At 41.8% G+C, this 19,775-nt stretch overlaps 1 protein-coding gene and 1 long non-coding RNA gene across 4 annotated transcripts in view; both read left to right on the forward strand.

Moving 5' to 3' along the window:
• Positions 1–19,206, forward strand: part of adcy8 (adenylate cyclase 8 (brain)) — a 162,880-nt gene extending 143,674 nt beyond the window's left edge. For all 3 annotated transcript variants that reach the window (XM_085140603.1, XM_085140605.1, XM_085140604.1), the window contains 4 exons: positions 5,112–5,258; positions 9,332–9,424; positions 9,956–10,070; positions 11,647–19,206. In XM_085140603.1, the coding sequence (XP_084996729.1) occupies positions 5,112–5,258; positions 9,332–9,424; positions 9,956–10,070; positions 11,647–12,146 (855 nt within the window). In that variant the 3' untranslated portion in view covers positions 12,147–19,206. The remainder of the gene's footprint in view (positions 1–5,111; positions 5,259–9,331; positions 9,425–9,955; positions 10,071–11,646) is intronic.
• Positions 1–19,775, forward strand: part of LOC146496999 (uncharacterized) — a 434,085-nt gene that overhangs the window by 298,243 nt on the left and 116,067 nt on the right. The window lies entirely within an intron of this gene.

The raw sequence follows: 19,775 nt of genomic DNA on the forward strand, positions 1-19,775 counted from the left end.
TTTGAAACATTTAGAGGAAAATCGTATAGAACCAAAAAGGATCCCAAAGCAAAGTTGAAGTGAATGATTGAAATGCGACAAAGTGTTTGGAAGCAGAGTGGCTGGAAACACACTGAGAGCTGTCATGCAAATTATGATTTTTGAACGTCAGCGTTGGAACATTAAACTCACGCCAAATTTCATAATGACCCAAGTGGAAAATGGAGTGGAAAGTGAGTAAGTGGAAGTGGAAAAATGAATAAATGTGACTTCAAGGAAAGACAGAAAAACATATCTGTAGAAACAAAGGTTTGCTGCTTCAACACTACCACTGTCATGCTAACGGTGCTTTCATAGACTCGTGTTTGTTACAGACACTTGTGCATCAAGCTAACTGATCGGTTGATCCAAATATTTTTGGCAAAGGAAAAAGAGGAGAAGAAAATGATGGTCTTAACCCTTTAAGACCTACCATAGCACCAAGTCCGCCAGAGCTTACTTTATATTTTTACATGCTGTAGAGCCATTTTTGGGAGCATTTCAAGTTACTATACATCAATACAACTGTTATAGCCCATGTTTTAATAATATGTATGCATTAAGTCCATAGTAACGACATAAATTGCAAAAAAGTGCAATAAACTACAAGAAAAAAGATGCTCGTTTTTGATTTTTTTACATATATTTCTACTTGGAGAAATTTAAGAGGTTTATCCCTCAAAACTTTAAATACAAAAAAGTTGCACAAAATAGTTTACAACAACAGGAAATTTATTTTGAGTGTCTTCATAGTTTTATTTTTGAGATACACCAATTTTTATATACTGCAGGAAAAACGAAAAACAATCTTATGATGCAAATTTGCAAAGAAAACAGCATGTGCATCAAAATAAACTATTTCCAGCAGTGCAATAGGAGTTCTAAGCATCCCAGAAACTATTCAGAAAAGTATAGAGTCAAACATGACTCATAAAAACACCAGTATAGGCTTCTAAGGCCTACAAGTAAAAAAATACATGACGTCACTTCCTGTTTTGGGCAAGTAATGGCGGACATGCAATCATTCCGCTGAGGTCTATTTCAATGTGTTATGAACAGCTGATCGGATCGGCAAAGCGTGTTTCTGGAATATTATGTTTTTGTTGCTGCAAGCGCTTTTTATGCAGCTTTTGCAAAACTATATGTGGAAGGAAACTGTGACCGAGGACAAGCTGATGGTATAAAGTACAACTCCTCCGGTTTTTTGCGCTAGCTTACATGGTTCCGGTTCTACAGGGATTTAAAAATAGTTACGCAAAACAGAGCGTGCCTGCTCTGATCGGATTTAAAGGGTCAAATAACATCTCTGCCCCTGTTTTTAGACTAAAAGTTCCTGACACCTCCCCCATGTTTTAATGTCATCATGGCAGCAGACATGCTGCATCAGTGCCAGGGCAGCCAGCACTCGTCCTAAACCGCGGCTAACCGCGCGCTGCCCTCTGAGTTCTTAGTGCTTGGAATTGTTTTGCCTGGAGGCCTTTCCGCGGTAATCTCAGAAACTACTGCATCTGACTTCAGTGACTCATAAAAGACAGTTTGGGATCAACATCGGATCTATAGCCTGGAACCTTGATTCTAAGCTGTAGCTGATCAAACAACAAACTGTAGATAGACGGAACATCTCTCTGCTTTAAATCAATGTTAACATTTTTATTTGGGGTTTTTTTGTCTGTATTTTGGAGGCATAAGTCGCCATATTTGTATGAGAGAGTGATGGTGCAATGCTAAATGCATACACGAACCCACAGCAAGTCGTTTGATATGTTATTATTTTTATTTTTAGCACAATTCAAAGTAAATGATGACTGCAGCATCAGGAAAGGGACAAATCAAAATGCATAACACTGATGGTCACCGCTAAAGCCAGACATGAATATGTTGGGCTCAACGTGAGTGTCCACCGAGAATACAACGTCAGGCGTGAATGGTGTAAAGTTTAGAAGTAAACAGCACTGAGAGCCCAGTGAGGATGAAGTGAAAGATATCAACTTGTAAATTTACATGATTGAATGATTTACTGAGGCAGTGCTCTCCATCGGAGACAGAAATGATGCAAACATTGACCCCACTTATATGATCGCCACCATCTCTGCCTGGGGTTTCAGGGATTGTTAAAAAAGCTAAAGAAAGCCGAACTGGCTCCACAGTACACCCCGCTGAAATGTACATGTTGTGCTGATATAATTAAATTTCATTTCTTCAGGGTTTGACATAACTTGGCTAAATATAGGTTATTCTAATCCAAAACATTATGATGTATGTGCATCACCCAAACCTCTGTAAACGCCCAGAGATGCACAGTATAAAATATGATGTCAGAGTTGCTGTCACAGCCCGTAAGCATCATCCTCAGCAGTGTAGCCCTGTGCTCTGCGTTTGTGTTTTACATTCCAGTTTAGCTCTCATACATTTTATTATTCTTAACCCTTATCACGATTTTTATTTCTTTATTTAATCTAATTAAAAATTTGCTCAATGGGATGAGAAAGGTCTGTTTTTCTTCAGGTCACAGATGCATGATCCAATTTAAGTACTAAAGTGAACTGAATACTTAATTGGAGGTGATGAGGAGTGTTGATGGTGAAGCATTACTGCCTTTAGTCACCCATCTTTCCATTTAGTATTAGAAAACTCCTCCTGAAGTATGTTAAGGAGGCTTAGTTTGGAAAAAGTGAAGCCCAAATAAACCTCGGAGCTCCGGCTGGCCTGAAAAGGCACCGGGAATAACCGAGCAATTAAATTAGTTCGACTTTTACTGAGTTCCACTTTGAAGGCGCTGACATTTGACTGAGCTCATTAAGCTTGTATGATTTCACAATAAAGTCAAAGGCTTATTTTTATAAGTGTGTAATTACATTAAAATGATAACAGACAGAGAGAGTCACCCAGCTTCTCCTGAATTATTACCTCCAAATGTTGAACTCTGGACAGACGTTATGTTTTCTAGCTCATCATTAAAATGCCTCCATAATAGCACAAAGAGCGACTGCAATGTTGGACATGCTACTGCATGTCAGCACGCCTCCCGCCCGGTCACGTATCAACAGTGCCCCCTAGTGATGAAGACTGGGTAATGCACAAAACTGTAAGGTAATGACTGCTGCGGGCTTTTTGTTTTAAATCGTTTTTTCTTCAAACAAACACGCCCAAATTCATCCACTTTGATTATTAATTCATTGATGCTGAAAGCTCCAAAAAGTGTTTTACCTCCAAACTTCCTGTCAGGGATATGATTGACTACAGCTGACAGCTGCTCTGTGGAAACATAGAAAGGCTTTATTTGAGAGCACTCACCAACACAGTGCAGATCTGAGAAAGTGTCATAATCCAACATCATCCATTCAAACAACGGCACAAGTTTTATATGACGTGTATCCTCTTAGTTTATTTTGATGGTCCAAGACAATCCAGGAGGAACTGAGGCCTCCAGAACATCCCCATCTACCGTCAAGTGACTGCAATTATTCAGCTCCACAAACCACACAGATCAAGCTGGTTCAAATCAGCTGATGAGTCGTTATCTTCATTGGAAAATATTGCACATGTCACACTATTTAAACTACACGTTGCTTTTGCCTCTGCAAGCCACTTTGCAACCAACCTCCCCTCAGTCCCTTTGACTTTGTCGCTGTCATATCTGTCGTCACTAGGGATGGGTACCGGTATGTTCTGACATAAACGGTAGTAACCAGACCGAAAAGCAGCGCACATTTCGGTGCTTTTTTTCCCCCTGAGCTGTGATACACTTTAGATTCTAGCCAATCATTTTACGTTTCGAGGATAGTAGGCGGGTCCAGGTACGTACGTTCTTTTAGAGCAGAGCTACAGATTAAAAATGCCCAAGGTGAAGCGTCAAAGTCTGGCCGTACTTCACAGCAAAAGATGCAAACTCAGCAGCTGCAACAAGTGCTTTAAGCTGATACTGTGATACTGTCAAAGGAGGTAACACCTCAAATCTGATGAAACACCTGGCGACGCATAGCGTTTTTTTTAAAAGCCGAGAAATGCGCCGTATTTGATAGCTTGCTGCGAGACCTCACACCGAGCACATCTACTGCGGGTGTGGTGCCTGTTATCGACCCGGAGTTAGCAACATCCCCCAAAAACCCGAAGAGGAGAGTCCTGGCCCCTAGCCCTGCCAGTGTAGCAGAAATGATGAGGATGATGATGCAGCAGCAGCCGTTCTTCTCTGCGTGAGTCGCTTAATGTTGTTCGTGTGTAATTTACGTTGAGTAGGCTAACCACGTTATTACATTAATGCATGTAAGGTGAACTAGCAAACACCATCATAGCTACATGCAGCTGTCTTCTTGTTTGATGGCAGATACTCCCTTCACCCTGGACAAAAATGACCAAAGAAAAAGTGGAAAACAGTTAAACATGAGAGGTTTTTGGACAAAGTTTGTGTTTTTTCCATTGTTTAAGCTGCTTCCAGCCAAGAGTGATACCATATATGCCCCATAGCTGCAGAAAAGGCTAACATTGTTATCTTTTTACAAAAAACAGCTGAACATGAGAGGTTTTTGGACCAATTTTGTGTTCTCCATTCTTTAAGCACCGGTTTGAGCACCGTTTAAGCACCGGCACCGGTATCGGATAAAACCTAAACGATACCCATCCCTAGTCGTCACTGATGCCTGCTCTGTTCTTCCCGTGACTCCTTCTCTTCTGATGTTTCTGCCTCTCAGCTTGAACTTTAACTAAAGTGTTCTTGAGAGAGCTAAAAAGCGGACGATAACCTGGAGCACAGTCTGTTCTATTACAGCTCTCTGTTAGTGTGGAGAGCCCAACGCCAAAGTTTAATTTCTGTTTTCATTTACTGGAAGAAATTCAGAGGGGATGAAAGTGGGGCAGTGTCACATTTGTCTCGTGTAAAGTTTCACTCAATTCTCTGGAGAGTAAAGCAATGATCGACCTGCTGCTATAATGTCAGCTATCGGCCAGACGATTGTTTGAATGCGTGGCCAAATTCACCAATGCTTGGTTCTGCAGTATCCATAGAGACACAAAACAAGTGACTGAATGAAGTTATCTTGTTTGTGAGTCAAGAAACCGTGACACCGTGAGCTCACTCATGACGTGTTTACCCACAGGAGCTGTACTCGCAGTCCTACGACGCCGTGGGCGTGATGTTTGCCTCCATCCCAGGCTTCGCTGACTTCTACTCCCAGACCGAGATGAACAACCAAGGAGTCGAGTGCCTGAGGCTCCTCAATGAAATCATCGCTGACTTTGATGAGGTGAGACTGCAGATTTTCAAGACAAACATTTTAAACATGCAGAGGACCGTCTCTGATGTCAGCATCTTCTGTTTTTCATGAAAAGCAGATCACTTCACAGCGGGTTAATCCGAAGCCAGAAACAACGAGCACACTCACACATGTGCACAGGTTATCAACAAGCACTGATTTCAGACAGAAATAAACACCACATACACAAAAGCTTCCACTGATATGAACCCAGATATTAGCTCTCATGCTGTATTGATTTAGCTTTCATGATACAGGGAGGATTTATAAGCTTCCGTGGCAGCTGCTCCAGACTTTCTACACGAGTTCAAAACAGGCTGAAGTACAGAATTACTGCGACTGAGCCACCAAAGCAGAACTGTAGAAACAGTTACCTTGTTGCAACAGCAAGAAGGTAACTGTAGAAACAGTTACCTTGTTGCAACAGCAAGAAGGTAACTGTAGAAACAGTTACCTTGTTGCAACAGCAAGAAGGAAACTGTAGAAACAGTTATCTTGTTGCAACAGCAAGAAGGAAACTGTAGAAACAGTTACCTTGTTGCAACAGCAAGAAGGAAACTGTAGAAACAGTTACCTTGTTGCAACAGCAAGAAGGTAACTGTAGAAACAGTTACCTTGTTGCAACAGCAAGAAGGAAACTGTAGAAACAGTTACCTTGTTGCAACAGCAAGAAGGAAACTGTAGAAACAGTTACCTTGTTGCAACAGCAAGAAGGAAACTGTAGAAACAGTTACCTTGTTGCAACAGCAAGAAGGAACCTTCAAATGAGAAGAAACCAGTTGATAAAAGAGCTGCTCAATAAGTCTCCATGCGTCAAATTCACTGTGAGTTAGCATGCTTGCAGAAGTTTCACAAAACTTTGCACTTTTTGGTTCCCTGTGGACAGAGTTGAAGTCTACAGGAACTCGTGGCCCCGATCGAGCCTCTGAACCGACGTCTCTGACAGAAAATGTCAAAGTCTCCTAATAAGAGCAGAGACAGGCAGACACCAGCTGCGCTCTCTGCTGCCTCGGGCCACAATCCTCACTCACTTTCCCTCAAAACAAGAACAGACCTTGCAGTATGAGCCCACGGCAGAGGGGCTCTCACTGCAGACGACAAGATCAGAATGAATGGCTTCATTTTAGGGGACAATTAGCAAAGAAGTGAGTAAGATTTATGCATCAGTCTGATTGTTTTCCACAGCAGATAATGATACAACGATGAGTTGTGGTTTAAAAGAAACAGATTCCTGTAAAAACGATGATAGTTTTATATCAGCTGGCTGCAAAGACAACCTCTTTGTTTGCTGTCATGTCGGGAAAACTGAGCAAGAAGCAACTCCACATTTTTGTTTTTGTTCTTTTCCGCTGTTTCCATCCACAGGAACTTGTTTGTTCCCACCATCAGAATCTTAATCAGCTTAATCTTTAGACTGTTTTCATTTTCCCTGGTTTAGATACTTCTGTGCACACTGGTTGGTTAAACTCTGATTAGACAAGCACAACAAGGAAGCTTTCAGAAAAGAAATAAAATCAGATTTGGATTGATGTAAGCTTTTTTTTTTTTTTTGGCTTATTACATCATATATCCAGAGATTTTTCTTATAAGGCAAAGCAAACAAGTTACTGGATTATTCAGGGTTCAGTTACAACCAACTCCAGTGACATATCATAAATTTTAACTCTCTCTGAGGCCTCCAGAACATCACCATCTACCGTCAAGTGACTGCAATTACTCAGCTCCACAAACCACACAGATCAAGCTGGTTCAAATCAGCTGATGAGTTATCTTCATTGGAAAATATTGCACATGTCACACTATTTAAACTACACGTTGCTTTTGCCTCTGCAAGCCACTTTGCAACCAACCTCCCCTCAGTCCCTTTGACTTTGTCGCTGTCATATCTGTCGTCACTAGGGATGGGTACCGGTAATGGCTGCTCTCTGGGACTTCCAGTGTTAATGAAGCTTCTCTGAGCGACAGCCGGCGATGGCTCCAAGCAGTACAAATTCTTACCTGAATCATCTCCCAGACACACCCAAATTCATAGTGATAAATTATCCATATACCGTGTTGGGAAGGTTCGTTTTAAAATGTTTTCCACTACAGATTACAGAATACATGGCCCAAAATGTAGTTCGTAATGTATTCTGTTAAGTTACTCAATGTAACGTATTCTGAATACTTTTGATTACTTGGTACATTATCATGCTTTTTACAACTACATGAATGTAATATTGCTGTGTGATTTATTACTATTACTGAAGGCAACTCACCACCAAGCTAACATTGCTAGCTGGCGTTAGCTGAGGTTAGTTCATAGACTGCTTTCAGAACTGCACATGATTATTTGCAGCTAGCAGGTTGTTAATGCTAACCATCAAGTCTAATAGTCTGCAGTCTAGTACAGCGGTCCCCAACCCCCGGGCCTCGGACCGGTACTGGTCCGTGAGTCGTTTGGTACCGGGCCGCAAGAGTTGAGGCTCAGGTGTGAAATGTTGAAAATGGTTTTCAGGGTTTTTATCGGTTTTCAGCGTTATTTTGTTATCGTTTTATCGTTAACTCGGTTTTCCTGGGTCTTTTCACGTGTGTTATGAATAAATCTTCTTCTTTTCGGTACCGGTACTAGTTTTATTTTGTTGTATTTATCTGCGACACCTTAAAGGCCGGTCCATGAAAATATTGTCGGGCATAAACCGGTCCGTGGCGCAAAAAAGGTTGGACACCGCTGCTTTAGTACATCGTAGTACATCGAAGATACTGAAGTGGCACATAACCCAGGTAGCTACCACAACTAAAACAAAGTAGCTGCAGTAGGCTAACGTTAGTTTTTAAAAAATAACTTTCTTTAGGTTGGAAGTGAAGTCTTTTGACGCTGAGAGCAGCTTGGTTGCTGGCAAACAGAGTTTGCATTGCACGGTCAGATTTCCCTTTCTTCTTTAACCTCCTAAGACCCGAACTCTTCCACAGCAGCATTTTTAATTTCTCTATGATATTTGGGCAAATTGGGGCCTGATGAATGTAGAAACAAAGAATTACTTCTTTTTTTTTTACCTTATTTTTGTTTTTAAGAAAAACGAGAGCCACATATGAGGATATTCATTTAAAAATTTGATAGGACAGTAACAGTATAATGTCCTCGTAGGTGGATATCAGGCCCTTGTAGAGCAAAATTAAGTATTTTGGTCTAAATAACCCAAAATGTGATGTCCACATATGTGGACGCAGGTCCTAGGAGGTTAAATGTGAAGTGGCGTCGGAATTTCCAAGTAAGAAAAGCATTCCTGCCCGTCCACTGTGTAACTGACGCCACCAACATTAACAGGACGTTTACATTAGAGCCTCTTATTGCGTGTTTTGTTTGGGTTTCTGGTAATGCATGGAATTAACTAAATTATAGGGGATAGCCTAATATATGAAACAAGAAAAGACCGCTGTGGAATCCATTTATTGCAACAAAGTAACTGAATTCTAATCATCACCTATTTAAACGGCAACTGTAACAAAATACAGTTCCTCATATTTTGTGTTTTAAATACGTAACGCCGGTACGTTTATTCTCGTTTTAACCGCTGTGTCTGTGGAGAGCATTTCATGTTTGGTGTCTCAAATCTTGTTGTAATTTGTGGTTTTATTTAGCATTGCAATATGCAAACAAACACTGCTACTTGCCAGATAGTAGAGTGGCATGGAAAAACAAAATGAGAAAGCTGGAACAGGTATCGACTTTGATGAAATGCTGCCTGCTGAGGATTTGTGTGTTTACCAGCCAAGAGCAGCTCTGACAAAGACAGAGGCTGACAGAGTGAGGAGGAAATAGCTGTTAGTAATTTACTCAACTTATCTTCACATAGTGCCAAAGCAGAAACACAGCGATGTTCAGTTCAGTTTTTTAATTCAATTTAAAAAGGTTCCTGGGAGAGAAAACATCACGGAGCCCAAACTCCATTATCCATGACAGGCGGTGGCAGATGGAAGGATTAACAGAGCGGGAGCTTCTTCACTTGTTGTGGCTTCGGAAGTAAAATATTTGCAACAAGAAAGCAAACACAAATGTTCAAAGTGTCTCTGTGACTTTACAGCTGCTGGGTGAAGACCGATTTCAGGACATCGAGAAGATCAAGACGATTGGCAGCACCTACATGGCCGTCTCTGGTCTGTCACCTGAGAAGCAGGTGAGACCCTCGGGGCCGGTTTTTATTTACTTTACATAAACAAAATAATTTGTATTAAAATAATTTCTCAAAACACTGAGACATCGCTACGAACATTTAATGAATCTGATTTCTAACATTCTGACGTTTCATTTCTCCAAACATCCTGGTTAGGATCCTCACACTAAGAGCGCCATCTGTTAGCTAGTTAAGTGTAACTTTGCTGAAAATTAGTTGTTTGATCAAAGTTTTGCAGCATGGCTGGAGTCAGCACCACATGTGAACTATTTTGCGTCTTATAATTTAGTATTTTGAGGCAGAAGTACTAGAAAATATCAGAGGACTTTTCAGGCTGTGTGGAAGTAATTAAACGAATAAATAAAAATAATGACAGATCCCAGCCCGTCGCATCTGCTCGAGTGGAAGCATTAGATCGTCTAAAACCTCGAGTGAAGGCTTCAGTATCCACGGCAGTGAAAAGAGTTTTCTGATGCGCCTCCAGCTGGTCCTGATGTTCAGCTGACTCAGACCCTTCTGCTCTCACTCCCACAGCAATGTGAAGATAAATGGGGTCACCTGTGTGCGTTGGCAGACTTCGCCATCGCCCTCAACGAGAGCATCCAAGAGATTAACAAGCACTCCTTCAACAACTTTGAGCTGAGGATCGGTAAGAGCTTTGATGACGAAAGAGTAAAGAGTAACATTTTGTGGAGATCATCTCAGTCTAAACACTCAGAGTGGAGTGGACTGACAAACACCAGAACGCTGTGTGAGGACATGTGGGTAGTAGTTTCTGCAGTGCAGGTGAAAGAAATAAAAGCAAAGAAAAAGCATTTTTACCTTTTAATGTGGCTGCAGCACAGAAATGTTGTCAGTGTGTCACTGCATCAACCTGAAATCCATGAAACTGAGAAAAAGCAACTGGTTGAATCGTTTCCTGTAGAAGCAGTAGGGTGTGCTTAGTTTTACCTTGTTTTTCAAATGACTTCATAAACTTCCTGATAATAAAAAGCAAAGATCAGCTGTCTCATGGCAAACGCAACATCGAGGAGTGCAGATTGTGACGGCAGACTTCTTCAGGTTCTTTCAGTCCTTAAGTGCAGAACAACAAGTACACAAAGAGTCAGATGCTAATCAGTGCAAAATAAAATGAGAGAACAACAAACGCACAGCTGGATGTTTAGTGGCCTTTTAACCCTTTAAGACCTACCATAGAACCAAGTCCGCCAGAGCTTATATTATATGTTTACATGCTGTGGAGCCATTTTTGGGAGCATTTCAAGTTGCTATACATCAATACAACCATTATAGCCCAAATTTTAATAATATGTCTGCATTAAGTGCATAGTAATTACATAAATTGCAAAAAAGTGGAATAAACTACAAAAAGAATTGAAAATCGTTTTTGTTTTTTAACATATATTTCTAGTTAGAGAAATTTAAGAGGCTTATCCCTCAAAACTGTAAATACAAAAAAGTTGCACAAAATAGTTTCCCACCACAGGAAATTTATTTTGAGTGTCTTCATAGTTTTATTTTTGAAATACACCAATTTTTATACACTGCAGGAAAAACGAAAATAAATATTATAATGCAAATTTGCAAAAAAAAGCAGCATATGCATCAAAATAAACTATTTCCAGCAGTGCAATATGAGTCCTAAGCATCCCAGAAACGACACAGAAAGTCATAAAGTCAAAGATAACTTTTAAAAACACCAGTATAGGCTCATGAGGCCCGGACGGTAAAAAACTACATTTCCGCGAAAATGACGTCACTTCTGGTTTCGGGCAGGTCATGGAGGACATGCGATAGTTTGTGCTGATGGACGTAGGAAGTGTTATGAACAGCTGATCGGATCAGCAAAGCGTGTTTCTGGAATATTATGTTTTTGTTGCTGCAAGTGCTTTTTATGCAGTTTTTGCAAAACTATATGTGGAAGGAAACTGTGACCAAGGACAAGCTGATGGCATAAGATGTAAGTACAACTCCTCCGGTTTCATATGCAAAAAAAAGTTATTGCGCTAGCTCACGTGGTTGCAGAGCTACCGGGATTTAAAAATAGTTACTCAAAACAGAGCGTGCCCGCTCCGACCGGTTTTAAAGGGTTAAGGAACTGCAGTTTTTAGCACCTCCAGATTTGCGTCATTAAAAATGAAAACAAAAGCAAGAAGACCCTTTTTGTGTTTTTAATAAAAAATGGTTATCAGCCCCTAACAGCTGGTCCTGTGTGTTTTTGGCAGGTATGACTCATGGCTCGGTGGTGGCAGGCGTGATCGGTGCCAAGAAGCCTCAGTACGACATCTGGGGGAAGACGGTGAATCTGGCCAGCCGGATGGACAGCACCGGCGTGAGCGGCAAGATCCAGGTTCCCGAGGAGACCTACCTGATCCTGAAGGAGCGCGGCTTCGCTTTCGAGTACCGCGGCGAGATCTACGTGAAGGGCATCAGCGAGCAGGAGGGCAAGATCCGAACGCACTTCTTGCTGGGTCGCGTGCAGCCCAACCCGCTCATCCTGCAGCCCCGCAAAATCACCGGCCAGTACTCGCTGGCGGCCGTGGTGCTCGGCCTGGTGCAGTCGCTCAACCGGCAGAAGCAAAAGCAAATCCTCAACGAGAACAACAACTCGGGCATCATGAAGGGCCACCACCACTACAACCGGAGGACGTTGTTAGCACACGGTGGCTCCGAGGTGGGAGGGGGCCATCACGCTGAAGCAGCTGATAAAACTGAGCTGTCCTGAAGAGCAGGAGTTTCAGTTCCACAGATCTCTCAGAGGCAGGGCTGCTCGTCAGCCAGGAATAGTGCCTGTGGTTGAGTTAAACCTAAGTGGGCGGAGCTAAAGAACATTTCTTTCTAGCATGTTCGCAAAAAAACACAACAAACAAAAGTCCTTGAGGAGCTGTTGCAGTTTAAGCTGCTTTCAGGTTTATGTTGTACTGAATAAAGGCTGTTTTCTGAACTGGACAAAAAAAAAAAACAACCTGTTAATAAGAGCTACGTAGGCAGGATTCAAATCAGGAATGTCATCTTATCTCCCAGAAATCAAAAAATGCACCAAGAGTGAACAAGAAGGAAAGGCTTCAGTGCTAAACTGAACTGAACACGGCTCGTTAAAGTTTAAATCTACTACTTTTAATCTTTAGTGATACTGGTTGGAAAACTTCAATGAGGAGCTTTTTTAAGTAACCTGAGATGAAAGCAGTTTTTCCTCATTTTAATCTGAAATAAATGCAACACCATGTAATATCAAGGAGAACAGGTCAACCAGGATCCAGCAGGAAGTTACTGATATTCTCCTCCAACATCCCCCCTTCAGAGAAGTTAAATTGTTTCATGCACATTTTGAAGGTGTTAAATTTGTTGCACTGAGTTTGGATGAGTCTGAATTTTAGTAGTGATGTCACTGCGAGCACTTCGAGTTCACTATGTCATGATTTTTGCCCCTATAAAAGCAGGAGAGCGCCACATCCAGACTTCATTCCAACACAGCGATGACTGAATTAACCTGCTGTGAACATTAGCAAACTTATATTGACTGAGCAGCTGTTCTTTTAAACTTTGTCATAGTTAAGTTGTTCAAAAATGATAAACAGAGGCAGACTAGTAAGACACATTAGCTTACTTAACTGGCGTCAGTTCAAGGCCTGGAGTGCACTGGTGGAAACGCTAAAGAAGATGAATCAGAACGAGGTCTTGCTTAGTTCATTGACAAATGTGGTTAAAGCCTTTGAAATGGTTACAAAGCAAACTGCACATCATGTGATATATAAATATCATGTCACTGCATCATTGCTATAGCAACGCCATGCTTTTACGGTACCCAGAGTGTACAGTAATGAAACAAGCCCAGGTTTGTCTGAGCGCGAGAACCGCACAATGGCCAACTAAGCACGTTACTTTACAAAGTACGAATAATTTCACAGCAAAATATTTACAAAAAATATTAAAGGTGGAAACAACAAACTTGCTTCACCACGTGAGGAAAAGTCACACTATCCAGCACAACCAGGCTATGAAGGAGAGGATGCTAGCAGCTGATGACGTGAGTGAGTGTCACTGGAGCACTTGCTAGATACACTTTATATGACAGGAAGAGGAAATGGATGGAAGTTACTGAACTGGTTTAAAAGCTTGACTAAAAATACAACATCCAGTGTAGAAAATATGTTTGAGTTTTATATGGGAAATACTGTGTGGCTCCACTTACAAGGTGGACTTAGTTTAGTTGTTTAACTAAAGTGTTGAGCGTTTGCTTTGATTTAAAATATTTAATGTCACAATTGCTAGTCTTGGTAGTCGAGGATGAGTCTGCCAGGACCTTCGCTCCTGCACGGTGCCCAGCACACATTGCACTAAACCCCTACGGCGCCTCCTGCGGGTGGTGGGCCTGCAGGAGGATGGGCCCATGTCCCTTTTTTGGGGCCCCATGGGCTAAGGCCCAGCCACCAGTTGCTCGCCCTCGAACACCCCCCTGGCTCCAGGGAGAGGCCCCGGTAACCCTCTCTGGCAGGGTGAACTGTTCCCTTGGTCTTGTACTTCTGAGGGGGTCACCCTCGGATGTTCCAAGGGTGAGAAGTTCAGCCATCCGGGAGGGGCTCCACATCGAAAGGAGCCAGTTGAGGTGGTTGGGGCATGTCCCACTGGGAGGAGGCCTTTGGGTTTCCCCCGGATAAGCTGGCAGAGGTGGCCGCGGAGAGGGAGGTCTGGGCCACGATCCAGCTCCGGATAAGCGGAAGAAGATGGATGGATGGATTAAAATTTCCAGGGAACACATGACGTAGACTACTTTTGTGCTTAGGTTTGACTTATTCTGGCTCTACTATTGCGCTAAAACGCTGCTGCTAGCATCTGTGCTAGCAGCAGCATCTGGTAGCAAGTCATCGGTGACATCAGCTCGTTTGTTTACTTCCACCTATAAATACTGCTGCTTGCAGCAACATTCAATTCAATTAAATGTAATTTATATAGTGCCAAATCACAGCAACAGTCACCTCAACGCTCAACATTCAGCATTTTATTCCCTATAACGTCAAAAGTTGCAGATTTTCTTAAAATGAAACGATATCACCTACCCCTACTTAGTAAATTCACCTTTTCAGGTTATGTAATACCTGCTGAAGGCTTTACACTCTCATACTGGTCTACATGTGACAGTTATGCACGAAGAAAAGCCCTGACCCCCGAAGAATAAGCTCTGCAGCAAACGTGCACTCTGCAAGCGTCCAACTTTGATTGTAAACAGAGGACTGGCGTAGCTACCAGAGTGTCACCCAGTGGTTTGTTAATTCTGAAGTTTAGCTTTCATTAACATCTGTTTTTATTTTTTAAAAGCCAGATATGACGATGTTTGGATGCGAAGAATGCAGGGTGGAAAGTTTCAATCAAACAGAAGCTACTGTAGCCTGGTCAGCATCCAATGGCTGTACTGGAGTTTGACTTGTTAACAAGTCTGGTCATACCCCTAGTAATTTTACAGTAGTCCTTATGCTCTGCAGCTTCACTGAACTGGGTGCATGAATGGTTCCCCTGCTGCAGGTCCAGGTAAAGGCGACACAGCTCACAGCAGCTTTCCAGATCACAAGAAAGACTCCATCACTGCCATCGCCAGCTGCAGTGGAGCACTGGTTCGAGTCAGCCTGACTTCAAGACAAAAGTCTTTCAACAGAAACCTGTCCAGTGAGTCTGCCAGCACGGGAAACACGAGATGTGAACAGGCCGATTGCTAGCTGGTTAGCTACAGCTGAATTTTCAAAATAAGGGTTTGTCCACTCAAAACAAGAATGGTGTCGAAGGGATGAAAAAAAGCTTTAAAAAAGTCACCAGATAAACTAGGCCAGCCATTAAAGTAAATCTATACTAATAATTTAAATGATTAAACTATAAAAATTTATACTATAAAGGTGGAAATCTTTTTTTCCTCCTTTTCTTTTTTTTTTAAACCAGGTTGTAAACATGTAAACGTGCTGATTTTTCCTGCATGGAGACTGACTCACCTTTGAAGACAGCCTCGAGTGGTCATTAGAGGAATTGCAGTTTTTGGTATATTAGTTTCGGTTCATTTTTCAGATGCACTTGGCTTTAAAACTTTGCCAGTGTTTTAAAGAGGAATAAAGGGCACTCAGAAAGTTTTTCAGATCTTCAGGATAAACTCAACGCATTTTGGTGCGAAACACTGAATGTACACAGAAAAGCAGGCGCACAACCAAGAGGTTCACAGATCTGCAGCCAAAGAGAGGTGGAAAGGTGCAAATCTCTGAGGTGATTATTGGAATTAGCATTGAGGCTCTTGCTCAATGCTAAAGCATTGAGCATTAGCATTGAGGCTAACTGGATTATATTGTTGTGGTGAACGAGCCTGCTGACCTTCCAACATCATGAATGTCATGTAAAAATGAATGAAAGTCACTTACATGTTTTCACCACAGTGACTTCTTTTCATCGTTCTAGGTTTACCAGGTAGCCCAAATGTGCTCAGAAAAAGAAAAAGAAAATCTCTGGCCCCTCCCACTTTGGGTTAACTCAACCAATGCGATCATTTCTGGCTCCTGAACATCTCCGCTTTTGATGCATGTTTGAAGAACTGAAAGTTCTCTTTGGAGGAGAAGAGTAGGAGTTGGTTGTGGTTGAGGTGGGAAGCAAGGAGGGAGGGAGACTCATCCACCCTCACCCGTTCGATATCCGTTTGACCGATCCCCTCGGACTGTCTGATGTTCCTCCTGTCATTTCCCCTTTTTCATGTCACCTGACTCCCAACCCATCCCTGCCTATAAACCCCGCCCTGCTCTGACCCTCGCCCGGTGTCGATGTTTCTTTTTTGTATTTCTTTTATATATGAGAACACAATAAAAAGGGGTCTAATTTTTTATACAAACATGTGTCTGGTTGCCTTTTTGTCCCGTTTCCATGGCTTCCCATAAGAGGCAGGTTTAGATACACCCTAAAATATGAGCTTTGACTGAGGATTAGTTAAACCAAGTGCACTTAAGACATGTGTCTACATTCGTTGCACAAAGGTTAGTCAGTGATCGTCATTAGTATTCAGTATTTCTAACTGAGGGAAATGTCCCGGAGGTTTCTGTGTAACTTCCTATGATGTAGCTGGTTGAATGAGTGCTTCAGTCCTTCCTGTGTCACCTCTTAACAGAGGATACACCAAACCATCATTTCTGAAAGGAAAGACCACAACACCATCATGTAATTCATAACAACATCTCTGTGTTACGAGGTCGTTTTCTTCTGTGAAGCACTTTGTAATGTGGGTTTAGAAAAGCACTCGATAATTACAGATTATGCATTTTATTAAAACGATCTGAATACATTTAAGGTTTGATTGTCGTCTTATTGCCAGCCTTTAGGATTAACTAATTAATTAACCTGACTTAAAGGCAGGAGTCAGACTGGATCGTCTCTCCATCAGGAGAAAATAGGAACTAATCTCATTTCACGTTACTTTGTGGGCTTGTTTTCCACATCTTTAAAGTTCCAGCGTTCCAGTGTGAGGCGTCTTATTTGTAAAAGTGTAAGCTGTATTATTCTAAGCCTGAAGTGTCTTTATGAGACCCGTCCCATCTTTTGAATGCTGACGTTATTGAAAAGAGACGTCATTCAGTGCGTTTCCAGAAGAACAGGCAGGTTAAAAAGTATCTGATTCCATTTCCACATCTTTTTATCTTCTTGATTAAAAAAGGTTTTGATGAATTTTTCCTTCTCTTCACATCTGACAAGCGTGAAGTGAGGAAGTTGGACGTGAAGCCAGACACCTGCTGCACAATCCCAAACCATCTGGACGCCGGCTGAGCTCAGCTGATGGTCGATGATCTGAATCAGAGCTGATCGTCTGCTCTGTTCAGACACAGGAAGGATGCTTTACTGTTCCCGTTTTAACACAAATACCAAACATCAACAGGATGTAAGAGCAGCTCTTTGATGTTTTACTGTAGCGGGGAGAATGAAAGTCTTCAAAATGTAGGAAATGTTAAAGACAAAGTGGCTCTGGGACAGAAACCTCAGCACACTGATAGATAAGAAGGTGTTTTCAATGATCTCATTAGCGCAGCTTGTTAGCTGATCAAGACTCAGCTGACTCCCCACACCCACTCACTCACCTGTTCCTCATTTTCCAACCATCTCTGTGGATTTATAGAAGCCCTTTCCCACCCGCCGCTGTGTTGCCCTCTTCTACCTCCACAAGCGTCCACCCTCGTCTTTCACCTCCTACCGTGACAGCGCTGAGCCTGCACATGTTTGTGGCTTTGTGATGTCCTGTATTCAAGTGTAACAAGGAACAAATAAACGAGCGGGTAAAAAAGAAGCGGTCTGCTTTCATCCAAAAATGTCCTCCACATGCAACAATCAGTCCTGTATTTAGTCCCTGCATCCAGACGAGTGCCATCAAGGAGCTGGTAAACAGAGACATATCAGAGTTATCGTCTTTGGTGTAATTTGAGGAAATTGAAGATTATTCCCCATGTGCTTTCTTGTGAATAAATGAGTTCTGATATCAGACATGAATGTGAAGAAGCAGACGAGAGAGCAGACTGCAAACTAAAGACGGCGTCCTTGTCTGTGCACAAACACAATCCTGTAAATCAGTGGTGGAAATGGGTTTAGGAACAAATCACAGGCATCCTGCAGTTTGCAGGAACATCCACTTGATGGCGGTATACACCCGGGCAGACTGAATCAGCCTTAAACACACACTTGCTGATTGTGTGGCTGCAGAAAGATTTCATCTCTTTCTTCCTCGTTCCTCCCTGCTGATATGTGAGGAACAAGAAACCAGTCAGGACTTGAAACTGGAGTTTGAAGTGCATTTATATAACTGAAGTTTAAAAAAACCTGCATTTAAAAAAATATATATATTTTTCCTAAAACCATTAATTAAACTTTTGAAAAAGAAATTCATCCTTTAAGCATACGCTGTACATAAAAGACAGACATAGCTAGCTTGACTACAGGTTTCCACAACCCAATATTGGGTTGGACTGCAAAGGCTAAAACTGAGCTCTCAAACCATCATCATCAAAGGCTACGTTCACACTGCAGGCGCATCAAATCGGACTTTTTTGACCCTATGCTCCCATATCCGATCATGGTGTGACAGTTTGAACAGCACAAATCCGATATTTTCAAATCTGACCTGGGTCACTTTCATGTGTGGTACCGAATCCGATACATATCTGATGTTTTAGAAAGCGACTGCTGTTTGAGTGGTCATTTTGCATCAGTGACAGAAGACAGACGCCAATTATTGGCCCCGGAGAAGACAAATGAGAAAGCATGGCGGCCGAAACTGGAGCCAATGGACAGAAGCTTGGGTTTTGGACTTGATTAGCATATGGGGAGACAATTATATTCAAGCTAAACTTGAAGGGTCGTATCCAATGTTACCTCTAGCATAAAGTTACGTTGAAACTAAGCACACCATTGTTTTTTTTTGTGACATTACCAATAAGTTTGATGTGTCACATGGCCCTCTTCCTATTGAAAAAAACAAAAGTTGCATGGCCGACTTCTAAATGGCCACCATGGTCACCACCATTGAGTCAATGGTCACCACCCATCTTGAGGAGTTTGCCCCCTCATATACACTAATGTGCCACAAACAGGACTTTAATATCACCAACCATTCCCATGTTATTACGATGTATCCATATAACAACCCCCCCCCCCCGTACAATGTTTGGTTTTCTTCCTGAATACTCTCGTTGTTCATATTTACTGCGGGAAGAAACGGTAAAAACGGCGTTTTATGAGGAAAGCACTCTCCGCCTGTGAGCAAAAACAAAATAAAAAAACAACCACCCTTTCCTATTGGTGGAAAAATGTACCATGTCGACCAATCAAAAAATGATGTGGCAACGTGGCATTTAGTTGTTTAGTGAAGGCGGTGTTTTGAGATGTGAGAGATTTGCGACGTTTAGCTCAAATCTTAGTTAGTGTGTAGTGTAGTCAATAGTTTTGTTGTGTGTGTCAGAACAATGAGGCGACTGGTGAATGTTACAGGTGTAACAGCAGTGATACATCTGCTGTTGTCAGGCCTGCAGGTATCAGGCTGTTGTTCTCCTTTATCTCATAGTGGACACAAATTATTTTTGGAGTGGCACAAATAATTTGTGTGACATCAGATTTGATGCAGAACAGCTGATTGTTCTGTAAATAGTTTGAAATGTTTATTTAAAAAAATGCCTTGGCTGCATTTTTAGGTAAAAAGCTGCAAAAAACGTTGTTTGCATAACTCAGTTACTTTTTTGAAGAAGTAACTATATAATTAATAACCCAACATTGGTCATTATTTACTGTATTTTGCAGACAGAGAGTTACAGACTCTCTCCTAGACCACAGACTCATAATACAAGTCAGAGATTTA

The sequence above is a fragment of the Neolamprologus multifasciatus genome, chromosome 18 (assembly GCF_963576455.1).
Source record: "Neolamprologus multifasciatus chromosome 18, fNeoMul1.2, whole genome shotgun sequence".
NCBI lineage: Eukaryota > Metazoa > Chordata > Actinopteri > Cichliformes > Cichlidae > Neolamprologus > Neolamprologus multifasciatus.